The sequence below is a fragment of the Pteropus alecto genome, unplaced genomic scaffold, assembly GCF_000325575.1.
Source record: "Pteropus alecto unplaced genomic scaffold, ASM32557v1 scaffold1197, whole genome shotgun sequence".
In the NCBI taxonomy this organism is placed as follows: Eukaryota; Metazoa; Chordata; class Mammalia; order Chiroptera; family Pteropodidae; genus Pteropus; species Pteropus alecto.
In genome coordinates this window covers 383,993-400,342 of record NW_006441068.1, presented here as the reverse complement: position 1 = coordinate 400,342, position 16,350 = coordinate 383,993, and the positions used below count along the sequence as shown (strand labels likewise).

Below are 16,350 nucleotides of genomic sequence, written 5' to 3'. Positions count from 1 at the left end.
AAAAGTTTTTAGGTATCTTGAAAGCAAGGTACAGAACAGCATAAGAAAGTCACGGGTAGGTAAATGTGTTTTGACATTTGTTTATACACACACACACACACACACACACACACACATGCAAATCACTAGAAAGATGCACAATGAATAATGAAAATGATTAATCAGGGAGGGAGATGTGCTGTGGATGGGAGTCTAGAAATTTTTAATCTGTGATTTATTATGTTTTTATTTTTGAGCCATGTATGTTTTATATTTTACAAATAAAATATTTTCTTCTAACGTATTCTATTTCATGCAAAAACTAGGATATTCCTTTGATCAAGTCCATTTGAAAGTATTATGAGCTGAATACCAAAACAATTGTCAATTGGACAAATAGCTATGCAATTTTTTTTAACTACCTGACTTTGATCTCATCTCATCTACTGTAACTTTAATCCTTGTGGTTCAATTAAAACTTTTAAAAACATTCTTTTATTTTTTAAAAATTTATTTAAACCAAAATCAAAAAACAGATCATCCATTTTTCCCACCCTAACCCCCACCTCTGGCAATTACCAATCTATTCTCTGTATCTATGAGCTACATTATTTATTTTAGATTCCACATATAAGAGATATCAAATGGTATTTGTCTTTCTCTGTCTGACTTATTTCACTTAGCATAATGCCCTCAAGTTCCATTCATGTTGTCATAAATGATAAGATTTCATTCTTTTTTATAGCTGAATAATATTCCTTTGTATATATACCACTTAGGTTTATCCATTCATCCATTGATGGACACTTAAGTTGTTTCCATATACTGGCTATTGTAAATAATGCTGCAATGAACATGGAGGTGCATATATCTTTTTGAGTTAACCTTCCGTTTTCTTCAGGTAAATATCCAGAAGTAGAATTGCTGGGTCATAATGTATTCTACTTTTAATTTTTTTGAGGAAATGCCATACTATTTTCCATATGGCCGCACCAATTTACACTACCACTAACAGTGTACAAGTGTTCCCTTTTCTCTATGCCCTCACCAACACTTGTTATTTCTAGTTTTTTTGATAATAGTCATTGTAAAAGGCATGAAGTCATATATCATTGTGGTTCTGATTTGCATTTCCTAGATGATTAATGATATGGAGCATCTTTTCATGTACCTGTTGGCTATCTGTATGTCTTATTTGGAAAAATGTTTATTCATATCTTCTGCCCATTTTTAAATCAAATGGTTCATCTTTTTGGTATTGAGTTGTATAAGTTCTTTATATATTTTGGATATTAGCCCCTACAGCTATATGATTTGCAAATATTTTCTCCATTCACTAGGTTGCCTTCTCATCTTGTAGGTGTTTTCCTTTGCTGTACAGAAGCTTTGATATAGTTTGATACAGTCCTACTTGTTGATTTTTGCTTTTGTTACTTTTGCCTTTGGTGTCAGATTCAAAAACTTATCACCAAGACCTATGTCAAGAAGCTTACCACCTATGTTTTCATCTAGGACTTTTATGGTTTTAGGTCTTATGTTCAAGTCTTTAATCTATTTTGAGTTAATTTTTGTGTATAGTGTAAGATAGTGGTCCTGTTTTATTCTTTTGCATGTGGATGTACAATTTCCCCAGCACCATTCATTGTGCATCTCTCCAGTGATTTATTGAAGAGACTGTCTTTTTCCCATTGTATATTCTTGGTTCCTTTGTTTTAATTAATTGACTATATATGCATAGATTTATTTCTGGGCTCTACATTCTGTTCCAGTGATCACAGTATCTGTTTTTATGCCAATATCATACTGTTTTATTTCCTATAGCTTTGTAATATAGTTTGTGATGTGGTTTAAAATCAAGGAGTGTAGTGCTTCCAGCTTTTACCTTCTCGCTCAGGATTGTTTTGTTATTGAGTGTCATTTATGCTTCCATACAAATTTTAGGATTGTTTATTCTATTTCTGTGAAAAATGCCATTGAAATTTTGAAAAAGATTGTTTCAAATCTTCATATTGCTTTGGACATTATGGAATTTTAACAATATCAATTCTTCTGATCTGTGAACATGGACTATCTTTTTATTTATTTGTGTCTTTAATCATTTCATGAATATCTTCTAGTTTTCAATAAACAGGACTTTCACCTCCTTGGTCAATTTTATTTCTAGGTATTTTATTCTTTTGATGTAATAGTTAATGGGATCGTTTTCTTAATTTCTCTGAGAGTTCATTATTAATGTATAGAAAAACAACTGATTTTTGTATATTGATTTTTTATCCTGTAACTTTACTTAATTTATTACTTCTAACAGTTTTTTAATGAAGCCTTTAGGGATTTCTGTATATAATATCATGTTATCTGAAAATAGTGACAGTTTTACTTCTTTCTTTCTAATCTGGATATTTTTGTTGTTTATTTTTCTTGCCTAATTGCTCTGGCTAAAACTTCCAACACTATGTTGAATAAAAGTGGTGAGAGTGGGCAGCGTAGTCTTTCTCCTGAAATTAGAAGAAAAGCTTTCAGTTTTTCACCTTGAGTGTGATGTAAGCTGTGGGATTTTCACTTATTGCCTTTTTTATGTTGAGGTATGTTATCTCTATACCTGCTTTGTTGAGAGTTTTTATCATAAATGGATGTTGAATTTTATCAAATAGCTTTTTTTTTTTACATCTGTTGAGATGACCATAAAATTTTTACCCTTTATTTTGTTAACGCAGTGTATCACATTGATTGATTTATGGATTTTGAACTATCCTTGCATGCCTAGAACAAATCCCACTTGATCGTGGTATTCAATCTTTTTAATGCATTGTCAAATTGGTTGGCTAATATTGCGTTGAGGAATTTTACATCTATGTTCATTAGGGATAACAGCCTATAATTTTCTTGTGGCTTCTTTGTCTGGTTTTGGTATCAGGGCAATACTGGCCTTGTAAAATTAGTTTGAAAGAGTTCCCTCCTCTTCAATTTTTTTTGGAAGAGTTGGAGAAGGGTTAGTATTAACTCTTCTTAGAATATTTGGTAAATTCACCAGTGAAACCATCTGGTCCTGGTGTTTTGTTTGCTGGAAGACTTTTGATTACCGATTTGATCTTCTTACTCTTAACTGGTCTACTCAGATTTTCTATTTTATTATGATTCGGTCGTGGTAGGTAGTATGTTTCTGGAAATCCATTTTTTCTAAGTTGTCTGATTTTTGGTGTTTAATTGTTCATGTTCATAGTGATCTCCTATGATTCTTCTTACTGCAGTAGTATCAGTTCTAGCATCTCTGATTTCTGATTTTATTTATTTAGGTTCTTTTTCTTGGTGAGTCTAGCTAAAGGTTTATCAATTTTGTTTATCTTTTCAAAGAATCAGCTTTTAGTTTCACTGGTCTTTTTTACTGCTTTTTTGATCTCTGTTTTATTTATTTCTGCTCTATTCTTTGTTATCTCTTTTCTTCTACTAACTTGGGGCTTTATCTGTTATTTTTCTAGTTCTTTGAGTTGTAATATCAGGTTATTTATTTGGGACTTTTCTTGTTGATTTTTTTTTTCAAGGTAACCACTTATCTCTATGAACTTCCCTTTTGAACTGCTTTGCGGAATTTTGCTTTAAAATTTAAAAACATGTATGGCTTAAATGTGATTTAATAGCTATCTTTTTGCTTAGACCTCTCCTTTCCACAGCTCGACAAACAAGAGCTTTGGTTTCTAGTTTAGGTTGTTTTGTTTGTTCGTTTGTTTGTTTGTTTTTTCCCAGCCAATTCTATGTCTTTGCTCCCACTTCTTCCTCAGAACCTAAAGTGATGACACTTCTTATGCCTTATTTCTGCTTATATTTAGGTATTTCCTTTTCTCTAAAAAGGAGTATATCTAGAAAGGATGGAATTCAGCCAAAGTGAGTTCCAGGGGCACTTGTGCACTCTTCCTCTCAGCTCAAGATTTAACTGGTTTTCATCTCACAGTAGCAGCTGTTCCTTAAGTCTGGGGTTCAGAGCATTTTTGTTCACATAATTTATTAAGCGGCTAATGTATTCCAGGCACTGTGCTTTGTGCTGGAAATACAGAGATCAAAATATAATTCCTGCTCTAGGAGTTCAGAGTCTAACAGAGGACACAGATGAAAATACAGAGCTACAATACAATGAATTAAGTATTGAGACTGAGGTCGGCAGAATGTGCCACAGTTCAGGTTGGAGAATGGTCAAAATTGTGGAATCGAGGGAGCGTGGGTAAGGAAAGATACTCAGAAGAAATTATATACACCAGAGTAAGTTGAGTTTGAATAGGAGCTAGTCAAGTATTTAGTCAGGTGCATATAATGAGCACAAAACGAAAAATGTGAACAATGGTTCAGAATTCTAAATAAAGTTTTGGGTATGTATATGGTATATGGCATTACTAGAGGCTAAAGTATAAGGCTGGGAGAAACAGAAGAAACTAGAGATGATGCAGGGAATCTCCCCAATCTTAGCACACTCTTGGGGCTTTTATCAATTCCCAACCTAGAAGCCAGGCAAGGAATTCCCAATATCATTTTAAGTCTTCAGGGAGAAGACACTCTGTCTCTGGTACTTGGGAAATAAAGATTTCTTCTGAGTGCCATGCAGGAGAAAGTTGGATGATAACTGCAGCCTTCTATAGCTGGTCAAACGTCATTCTTTCTCTCATTCCCACTTTATCTCCCCACTACTTTTGCAGGGGCCTGGCTTGGGGTAGTTGACTTATGAAGGCAGAAACACTCTGAGTCATCCCTCGTTGAATGAAGGGTCAGTCTCCTTTTCAAATTTATCAGGCAAGAAGTCAGAGAAACTTCCATTGACTTGCTAATCTCCCTTGGGTCTTTTAAGAATTTTTTCTCTTTGTCTTTCTTACTCTCTTATGGTTTTATCTCTTCACCATTTTTTCTAGTAGGCACTACTGCTAGCTGTGCTCCTGATGTCTGGATCAATCAATCCATATTGGTTGGAGCATCTCCATTGGAAACTAAAGTTATGCATGAAGTATCTTACCTTTCAAGAGAGATTGGTTAGAAGCCGTTGACTTCTTCAGCCTTCTCTTTTCCTGTCTTCAGGCTAATGCCAGGAGCCAGGGAAGATGGGGTCTAAAGAAAACTGAGTTTGTACATAAAATGCATCAATAAAAAAGTGAAGACCTAGCTTTAAATGGAACATTTTCCAACCATTAGAGACGAAAGAAACTATAGGTAAGTGCATTAAGTCTTTTCATAGAGAGATGAATTGTTTAACTCCTCCCTATCCACCCCTTGCCTTTCAGCCCTATGTTGTTCTTGTAGTGACATACCTTGAAGCATAGTGAAATCATTTTCCTGCACTTGAAGTGTTCCTATTAAAGCCTAAAGCAGTGGTCACATTGCAGAAAACACTATTTCCACAGAGAGAGAAGTATGGGTCCTGATGGCTAACTTGCCCATGACCATAGAAGGGGCAGTGTGATGCAGCCTTCTTAGAATCAGAAAGCCCTTTTGTTTATAAGGCAGAAGATCAGTTCCTGAGGAATCATACTCGAGAGGAAAGCACAAGAGAATAAGCAGATTATCTACCTGCTGCCTGTTTTCCTGAGTGCTTTGCCCATACTCAGGAACTCCAAAGATACCAGGGTATTGTCAGTCTCACAGCACTGGGTATGGGAAGGACTCTAGGATGGAGCAGGACATTGAGTCATGAAAAGAGAAAGAAGATTCTTGCAGAGTGATCTCCACTCTCATGGAGACATTAAGAAGATTCAGGAGTAGGTAGTATTTGGGGTTGGAACTCATCTTCTTCTCAATTAAGATATAGTTAGGTTTAGTTCAGCGGAAGTATTTTCACAGAGAGAAACAGAACTACTTCTTTGAGGTGACCAGTCCTATCTCATTCCACTTTGCTTATATTCTATGCTTCTGCCAAATGTACTCTGTTCACATGCTGCTCTTTTCCATTTAAAACCCTCTCTTCTCTCCTATCAAATTTATACTCATTTTTAGTACTTTTTTTAGGCATCACCTTTCTCCAGAATACTTCTTGTCTCGCTAAGTTTCAGTTTAGTTCCCTTTCTATGTGTCTTCCTTAGACCCTATGCTTACCTGTGACATTCTATCAGGGACACATTAATTTTTCTGTCATTTTCATTAAGTACTGAGCTATATCAGAGTAGCAACAGTAACTCCTTTATCTTTGAATTACCAGGTACAGCACCTGATAAATAATCAACACAGAGCAAAAGCTGAATAATTTTACTGACAGTAAGCAACTTCTATAGAAACTGGAGAGCAATGAGGTGCTGAATGGAACCACTAGGGGGAAAGACCATAGAGTTGCTTTATTCTAGACAAAAGGCACAATTTTGTTCCTACTTAGTTGGGATCCACATATGAGAAAATGTAAGTAAAGAGCTTACTGTTGGCTGGGAACAAAGACTATTGGGGTGCCCTACAGAACAATAGGGCTGACAGAGAACCAAAGCCTTAATAACTGAGGCATTTGTAAAACAAAGTTTCAGATATCATTGATTTAGTTATTAGAACTGGTAGTCTTTGAAACTGGTGGTCTTCAGAACTGGAAGGGCTTGAATCAAATGGTAAGGATTCCATTTCTTATTTTCTTAGTAATTACCAGGAATTCATAGTTCAGTCTCTGGCAAGTCATCTAATAGAGCCCAAGTTTGTGAAAGGGCCTTGAATTGGTATCATGGACTGAAAAGCATAAGAAACTCATCTTAATATTCCTCAGAATACTGAGCTTGAAGTTGACATTAAATTCACAGATGTGGCTACCTGACAGAATCAATGTAGTTTATCTCTCCTCTCCCTTTTAAATATGACATGACTTGCTTTAGATAGGCAAGCATTTTGTGACAAGCTGAGTTCAGTTAGACCCTTGGGTTACTGGGGAAATTCTCCACGAAAGGGGTAATTTCATGTAATGGATATACTAATGGCCTAGTTGCCTATGACTCATTCTGTAGCTGAGCAGTTGAAGAACAAATGGGCTGGATGCACTGATAGCCTCCCAAGGGACATGGAAAGGCAAGCTGAGTCTAGTGCCCTAAATTACAGTCCAAGGCTTTCTCTACCACATTGTTTGTCAGCTAAGTGCTGGAAACTCTTTTAAATCTTTTGTACTATTATTTTACTTGCTCCTTACAAGTTTTCAAGGCTACTCGGCTAGTAAGTGGAGATGCTGGAATTCAAAGCTCGGCAATCTGGTTCAGGTTCTGATCCTGATTGAATGGGAATCAGATTCTTCACCAAATCATTTCTCTGATATTTTTGCCCAACTCACATGCTCAATGATATAGTTATTATAATAATAAAATAATATATAATAATAATAATAAAATAATAATAATAACTCACATGTTCAATGATATAGTTATTATAATAATAAAATAATATATAATAATAATAATAAAATAATAATAATAACTCACATGTTCAATGATATAGTTATTATAATAATAAAATATCGCCATTTAAGATCTGAGAATAAGAGATGTGAAGATAGAGACTTTTGATATTTTCATACCTAAGTTTTAACTACCCTTCATGAAAAATCTTCACCAGCTCTAAAATCAATTAGATGAGGACCTCAGGTCCTTCAAATCTTACCAGGATCTGTGATTGGAGAAAGTGGGGATATGTGTGCCATATCATGATAAAATAGGTTTCAGGATTGTTCTGGAGAACATCTGTGCTCACTAGGACTATGTTCATGCTGTTGCACAGGTGAGACAGGTAATGGCTCCTGGCGGGAACCAGAGCAATGGTGTGACAGAGTTTATCCTGGCAGGCATTCCGAATCTGAACAGCACAAAAGGAGAACTGTTTTCTGTCTTCCTTCTTGTCTATCTGCTGACTCTAACAGGCAACGTGTTGATTGTTGGAGTGGTAGGAGCTGATACTCGCCTGCAGACTCCCATGTACTTCTTTCTGGGTAACCTGTCCTGCCTAGAGATCCTGCTCACTTCTGTCATCATTCCCAAGATGCTGAGCAATTTCCTCTCAAGACAGCAAACTATTTCCTTTGCTGCATGTATCACCCAATTCTATTTCTACTTTTTTCTTGGGGCCTCTGAGTTCTTGCTGTTGGCCGTCATGTCTGTGGATCGCTACCTGGCCATCTGTTACCCTCTTCACTACCCCTTGCTCATGAATGGTACTGTGTGCTTTCGGGTGGCCTTGGCCTGCTGGATGGGGGGACTTCTTCCTGTGCTTGGCCCCACAGTGGCTGTGTCCTTGCTTCCTTTCTGTGAACAGGATGCTGTGGTGCAGCACTTCTTCTGTGACAGTGGCCCACTGCTCCGCCTGGCATGTACCAACACCAAGAAGCTGGAAGAAAGTGACTTTGTTCTGGCCTCTCTTGTCATTGTATCCTCCCTGATGATTACTGCTGTATCCTATGGCCACATAGTCCTGGCTGTCCTGCGTATCCCCTCTGCTTCAGGCCGTCAGAAGGCCTTCTCCACTTGTACCTCCCACTTGATGGTGGTGACTCTCTTCTATGGAAGTGCCATTTTTCTCTATGTACGGCCATCACAGAGTGGCTCTGTGGATACTAATTGGGCAGTGACAGTGGTAACGACATTTGTGACACCACTGCTGAATCCATTCATCTATGCCTTGCGCAATGAACGAGTCAAGGAAGCTTTGAAGGATATGTTTCGGAAGGTGGTAGCGGGCTTTTGGGGGAATCTTTTACTTGTGAAGAATTTCAACAAGAAAACAATGAGGTCAAGGTGAGAGAATGTAATAACTTGTCTTAAGTCTAGGTCTTCTCCATTGTCACTTTCTTTCCTACTATCATCATGGACATTACCAAATGACTGAGTTCTGGAACTACTATAGAATTCCAGAGTCATAAAGTCTATCTTCCTCTTTCAGGCAAAATCCTTGATTTTATCTCATATGTGAATCCATATTATTATTGATATATCATAATCAATATCATCATAACATCATAAGACCCACCAACCTGTGAGATCTTAACCTAAGGGTCTATGGTTACCAGGGAATCTAAGGATGGGCTTCAGAAAATTTATAGGCCCTATCAGTATGTAAATTTTATGTTTGAGCTTATGTGTATTTGTCTGGGAAGAGGACCTATAGCTTTAATCCAGTTATTAGAGGGATCTACATGTGACCTTCGCCAAAAGTTAAAAACAATTAAAATTCTCAGTAGAGTCTTCCAATTATTTATGAAAACCAAGAATTAAAAAAAAAATCCTGATAATCGAAAATAAGTAAAAATAAAATATATAGATTATCTGGATTTTTTGTATATACTTTCCAAAAAAATTAAATTTACTGTCAAGTGGAAAAGAAGTAAAACAAATATTAATAAGTGATTTATTCACTTCTCCATGGAAATCCAAGGTGCCTTTGGAAAAGCAGATCAAAGAGAAATTTCATGAATAATACCATTTAAAGTGTTTTTTCTAATTTGCACTTTATTACAAAGATGAATTAAAGACATCTCCACTCATTTGACATGGGATTGTGTTCCTTTCATTTGTCCATCTTTTTACATTTTTATGTCTGCTGTTGCCAGTCTTCTTTTGTTTTTAGTAAAACTGGGATTGGGATGAAAACCTTTAATATTAAAGATTTAAGAATGCCAACTATTTTGGTACTACCAAGAACCAGACTCCAAGATATGTTTATCTACCTCATTGGATATTTGAAAGGGAATGGAGATTCCTACATGTGATGCCCTTGGACATCTTGAACAAATATTTATTTATTTATTCATTCATTTCATTCATTCATTCAACAAAGGTCCATAAACATGTACTAATATATACTAAGGTGAACAAGAAATGGTTTCTAACCTCAAGCAGCTTTGATTTTATGCAGTCAAATGCTCTACCACTGAGCTACACCTCCAAGCAGCTTTGATTTTGGAAGGGAAGACTAAGAGACAAATAATAATTCAAAAGGATGGGATTGATAAGGGGGTTTACAAAATGACATTGCAGATCACATGAAAATGGATTTACTCTTTATAGTGTTATCTTGTTAGAGAAGTTTTCAGAGGCTGTTTTTCATTAAACGTGGTTCCATGTTGGCATATGTTTTTATACATAGAGGCAATGTGTATCTATATCTATATCTATATCTATATCTATATCTATATCTATATCTATATCTATATCTATATCTATATCTCTCTATATATATATCTATATCTATATTTCAAGGTATGAGCTGCATGTCAACCTCAAAATAGTGATGCAAAATTGGCAAACTGAGCATTAGCATGCAAGGAGATGGCAATAAAGCTTCAGTGGGCACTGGAAATAGTAATGGTTTTATTTAATTCTATCAGTATCACACACAAACACACACTATATATTTCTTTCCTGAAAGATTTCCAAGTTAGAATTAAAGGATTGGAAGAAATGACCAGTGATTTGAGAGGGGAAAAGTAATGTTCTAGTGTGATCTAGAAGTGTTGCTCAGAGAGTAGGTGACATGATGCTTTAAAAATTTCATAAAAACCTGAAGTCAATGTCAGACACTGGCCAAAGAGAGGAATTTATATAACAGTTTATAGCATTTCTTGAAGGAATCGCCTGCACATTTTGGCAATAAAGCTTGTTAAACTATTGTTTTAAAATTATTTTATTGTTGGAAATTACTTTGAACTCAGTTTAATTCAATAAAAATTTTTTGAATACCATATTCTAGAAAGTAAGTTGGTATGGAGAGACACGAATACATGGTCCCTGCCATCAGGGAATTCACAGAATCTTGGGTGATATCTATCTATCTGTCTGTCTGTCTGTCTATCTGCTGTCTGTCTGTCTGTCTATCTATCCATAATATTGGTCAAAATGTAATAAGAATGTTGTAAAATTTAAAACTGGGTCTAGCAAGATAACATTTTACTCATAAAACATAAGAGCAAATATTGGGTAATTGAATGTGACTTTACAGTGGAAATATCACAATAAAAATTGTACCAGGAAGCAATCTCTGATTTTATTTTTTCAATCTTATTTTACAAATTCCTGTTCTATAAAGAATTTTTCACTGTTCACCTTGAACTCAACACTTGGGACAACTGATCTTGGCCTCTTATTTTAAATAGTCTTTTCTCTGGCTACTCTGAGATCATACTTGTCTAATTTTTACATTTCCAGTTTCTCTTTTTTGTTTGTTTTGTGTTTTGTTTTGTTTTGCAGGTGTATCATCTTTGATAAAGCCTTTATTTTTTATTTTATTAAGTTTATTGGGGTAACATTGGTTAATACAATTATGTAATTTTCAGGTATACATTATAATTTAACATCTATATATTCTATTGTGTGATTACCACCCAAAGTTCAGTTTCCTTCATCTACCATATATTTGATCTCCTTTACCCACTTCACCCTACCCCTATCTCCCTATATTTGGCTCTCTTTACCCTGTCTACTTCTTCCCTCCTCTACCACCCTCTATCTTCTGGTAACCACTAGTCCATTGCCTATGTCCCTGAGTCTCTGTTTGTTTTTCCTGTTCATTTGTTGCTTTTAGGTTTATATCCAACATATAAGTGATATCATGTGATTTTCAACTTTTTCTGTCCAGCTTATTTCACTTAGCATTATTATCTCGAGGTCCATCCATATTGTCGTAAATGGCAGTATTTCATCTCTTCTTATAGCTGAGTAATATTCCATTGTATATATGTACCACAGCTTCTTTAGCCAATCATCTATCATAGGACACTTTGGTTGCTTCCATGTCCTGGCCACTGTGAATAATGCTGCTACGAACATCGGTGTACAAATATCTTCTTGGATATGAGTTTTCAAGTCTTTGGAGTAAATACCCAGTAGAGAGATTGCTAGATCAGATGGTAGGTCAATTCTTAGGTTTTGAGGAACCTCCACACTGTTTTCCATAGTGGCTGTACCAATTAGCAGTCCCACCAGCAGTGTGTAAGTGTTCCTTTTTCTCTCCATCCTCTCCAACATTTGTTATTACTTATCCTGTTGATTATAGCTATTCTAACAGGTGTAAGATGCTATCTCATTGTGGTTTTGATTTGCATTTCCCTAATAGCTAGCAATGTTGAGCATCCTTTCACATATTTGTTAGCCATTTGTATGTCCTCTAGAGAAAAGTGTCTGTTCAGGTCCTCTGCCCATTTTTTAATTGGATTGCTTGTGGGATTTTTCTGTTGTTGAGTTGTATGAGTTCTTTATATAGTTTGGATATTAGGCCCTTATCGGTCGGTGTTGCTTGCAAATATATTTTCCCATTGGGATGTTTGTCTCTCTACCTTGTTGATAGTTTCTTTTGCTGAGCTTTTTAATTTGATGTAGTCCCATTCATTTATTTTAGCTTTTACTTCCCTTGCTTTTGAGGTCAAATTCATAAAATCCTCTTGAAGTCCAAGGTCCTTGAGCTTAGTTCCTATGCTTTCTTCTATACATTTTATTGTTTCAGGTCTTATATTTAGTTCCTCAATCCATTTTGAGTTAATTTTGGTGTGTAGTGATAGACAACAGTCTAGTTTCATTCTTTTGCCAGTGACCTTCCAATTTTCCCAGCACCATTTATTGAAGAGGCTTCCCTTTCTCCATTGTATGATTTTGGCTTCTTTGTTGAAAATTATTTGCCCATATAAATATGGGTTTACTTCTGCACTCTCAATTCTGCTCCACTGGTGCGTGTGTCTGTTTTGCTGCCAATACCATGTCATTTTGATTACTGTCGCTTTGTAGTATAATTTGAAGTAGGGCAGAGTGATCCTCCAGCCTCATTCTTTTTTCTCAAGATGGCTTTGGCAATTTGGGGTCTTTTGTGCTTCCATACAAATCTGATGAGTTTTTGTTCTATTTCTTTAAACAATAAAGCCTTTAAATATTAGCTAAGTTGTCAAGAAAATAAAGGTTATTCCTAGAGATGACAAATTAAAAGGAAGCTGAAAATAAGAATGTATTTCAAATATCTAGAACAGAGCCTGGTACGTAGAAGTTACCCAAAAGCTATTTGTTGAATGAGTGAAAGACCGATGAGCAGATGACAGCCACTGTTGTGAGAGATATCGTTAGATTCAAGTAACCAGCAGCCTGAGTGTTAGTAATCATTTCCACATGAGGCCTACTCCAGTGACCATTTGAAAGTGAACTCCCACATACAGCTAAAACAGAGTGCTATTGTCAGTGAAAAGGCAGACTAGAAAGAATTTCCCTTGCAGCAGGAAGACATTCAAGATTTTCTACCTCAAGAAAAAAGTCATCTTTGAGGATTCTTAATTGAAACTCTGCCTACACACACAAAATGTGTGTTATTTGGGAAACCCCAAGCTGATAAGCACTGTTCTTATTGATAGCAGCCATAGACAAAATGAATACAAACTCAGGAGGGTCTTACCCTCAACACCCATAGCACAAGATTCCTTTAAACAAAGATTTTTGGAACATAAGCTCACAATCCAAAACAAAAACATAGACAAGGGACTTCATTAAAATAAAAACTTTTGTGCTTCAAAGGATACTATCAAGACAGCAAAAAAGACAGAATGGTAGGTAATATTTGCAAACCATATATGTGATAAGGGACTGATATCTAGAATATATAAGAACACCTATATCTCAATAATACAAAGAAAATAACTCAATTAAAAAATAAGCAAACAATTTGAACAGACTTTTCTCCAGAAAAGTTAAACAAATGGTCAATAAGCATATGATTTTCAACATCATTAGTCATCAGGGAAGTCAGATCAAACCACAATGAGATATCACTTCATACCCACTTAAAAAGACAGATAATAACAAATATCAATGAAAATGTGAAGGAATTGAAATCCTCATACACTGCTAGTGAGAGTGTAAAATGGTGCATTCACTTTAGAAAATAATCTTCCAGTTCCTCGAAAATTAAACATAGAGTCACCATATGACCCATAAATTCCACTCCTAGTCATATACCTAAGAGAAATAAAAACATTTGTGTCCACACAAAAACATGTACACAATGTTCGTAGCAACTTTATAATGCCGAAAAGTGGTTCAAATGACCATCGATTGATGATTAGATAAATAAAATGTTGTATATCCAGTCAACAGAATATTATTTGGCAATACAAAAGAGTAAAATATCAATTCATGCTACAACATGGATGAGTCTTAAAAAGTGAAATAAATTAATCACAAAAGACCATATGTTGTATGATTCCATTTATATGAAATAGCAAGAACAGACAAATCTATACATATAGAAAAGAGATTTGTGGTTACCCAGGGCTACAGGAGAGGGTTGGGAGGAAGAGAGGAGAGGCTTTTAATGGGGTACAGGGTTTATTTTGGGAGTAATAAAAATATTCAAAAACTGTAGTGATGGTTGTACAACTCTGTGAATATTCTAAAAGCCATTTAAATGTACACTTTAAATGTGTGAATTATATCAATAAAGTTGTTATATTACCAAAAAACACACAAGCAATCAGGACTCTAAGAACAAAAGTCAGCAGATATATAATAAAAAGCAGACTTAGACCATAAGAACTTCAGATAATATAGCCATTAGAGATAGATTATAAATTGAGAATGTTTAAAACGTTTAAAGAAATAAAAAAGGATCAATAACATTCAAGAAGTGGAAAGTCTAAAATAGAAAATGTCATTGAAATTAAAGACTGACTATCTTACACAGAAGATTAGAAAGGCAAAGATATTTAGTAAACTATCATAGATCTTAAGAAAATATACAAAATGCAGCACAAAAAGAAAAAGATGTAGGAAATGTTGAAAAGAGGCTAAGAGATTCTCCAGGTTTTATAAGGAGAGAATAGAACAGAAAACAAATCAAGTGCTGACTTTGTACTGTCAATTTATTTAAGCCGGAACTACATTTTCCAGAATTTATTTTCTGTAAAGATCTAAATTTTTTATATGAATATGGAGAAATTTATAGTGAGATTTGGAAAGTGAAAACGTCATACACAGCAGCCACTGTGTTCTGGAGACTGATATAGGATGCCAGGCTCTTTTGCAGCTTGTACTTGTTGGATAATCTGCTCTCCCACTTATTGGCATGGGGCTTCAGTTGGGCCCACAACTCCTCTAGCACCGATGGATCTCTTCCTTCAGCCCATCCAATTCCTGGACCAACTGCATGTGTAGTTCTATGATAAAGGGTGCCAGCTCCTCCTGCAGGTCCCCCACATTAACAAGGGTTGAAACAGTGAGAGATTGATGTAGATTCCAGTTTGCCTTTTTGATTCCAGTTTGTGGATTTTATGGTTTCAGTTTCACTTGCTGCTTTCACTTCATGTCCAGCTGTCCTTCCCAACTGCTCACCCTGCTGAGCTACAGAGACTTCAAGCCTAACACTAACCATAGAGGCAAGAGCCTTACATAGACTTCCTCATTGGCTCCCACAATTATGTAATGCTAATTCCTATCATAAATCTCTTATTCTTCATCACTGATAGTGGCTCCACTTCTCTGATTGAATCTGAAATGATATATTTTCTCTTGTAATAATAAGCCACATGGTTTTCCCTGTTTCCTCATCATTTTTCAAATGCCTCATTTTGTTTTCATGTTTTTAGAAGACTCCTTGGTAATGTGGAACAGCAAAATCTCATCATATTGTTTTTTTTTGAAGGACAAATGACATAAGGCATGAGAAGGGGTGTCACTGGTGATTTCCTGGGGACACTTTTGCATGATTCAAGTGGGGAAAGGTCACATTATAACAGCTGAGAGTACGACAAGCCCGCATTGACAAAGAAGTGTCATAGCTATTGTTCAGGAGATGAGAAAGTCACAATCTAATAGCTCTAGCTGAGATTGTACAGGCCCTGACTCTATTGGCTGACGTCCTAAGTGGGGCCCGGAGTAGGTTAGTTCAGTAATTATACACAATCAAATCCTTTTTTAAAATCCTCATTTCCAAGAAAACTATGACTTTGTGAAACTTTGCATATGGACGTCTCCCTTGGGTCCCCCCTCTTTTTTTTTTCTGCATTGCAGATATCTCAAACATTTCAAGATCTGACAAAAAAAAAAAAAAGTAAGGACTTTAGCACACGTTAAGTTTTTCCAGGGCCCAGACTTTCTCTGTGCCCCTTTTACATTCCCCAGTCAGTGAAGATGAACTGGTGGTTCTCAGTCCCAAGAATTAACAAAATTATTTGTCAGAAGTGTTAGCAGCACAACAAACTCTGAACTCAGACTCATAGCTATGGAAACTGGTTCTGCTTCCTTCAGGTGGAGCCCAGAAAATCAAATCCCAATTCCTGCCACTAAAGAAAAGCAATGCCTGCTGAATCTTCAGCCAGATGCCCTTTTTCTGGTTCACGACGGACATGATTTTCTTAAAGTTTAATTATCTTATTTTGGGTTTTGAAACCCCCACCTCTCTCCCACATAAAATGATTCTAAACCT

The 16,350-nt window shown here is 35.8% G+C and overlaps 1 protein-coding gene across 1 annotated transcript; it reads left to right on the top strand.

Annotated features, from left to right (window-relative positions):
* The first annotated feature begins 7,698 nt into the window (after positions 1-7,698).
* LOC102885849 (olfactory receptor 6S1) lies at positions 7,699-8,700 on the top strand. Its single transcript, XM_006918332.1, has one exon. The coding sequence runs from the start codon at positions 7,699-7,701 to the stop codon at positions 8,698-8,700; it is 1,002 nt and encodes a 333-aa protein (XP_006918394.1).
* The last annotated feature ends 7,650 nt before the right edge of the window (positions 8,701-16,350 follow it).

Excerpts from the sequence above, each read along its gene's own strand:
- LOC102885849 (XM_006918332.1), top strand. The coding sequence starts at position 7,699 with ATGGCTCCTGGCGGGAACCAGAGCAATGGTGTGACAGAGTTTATCCTG.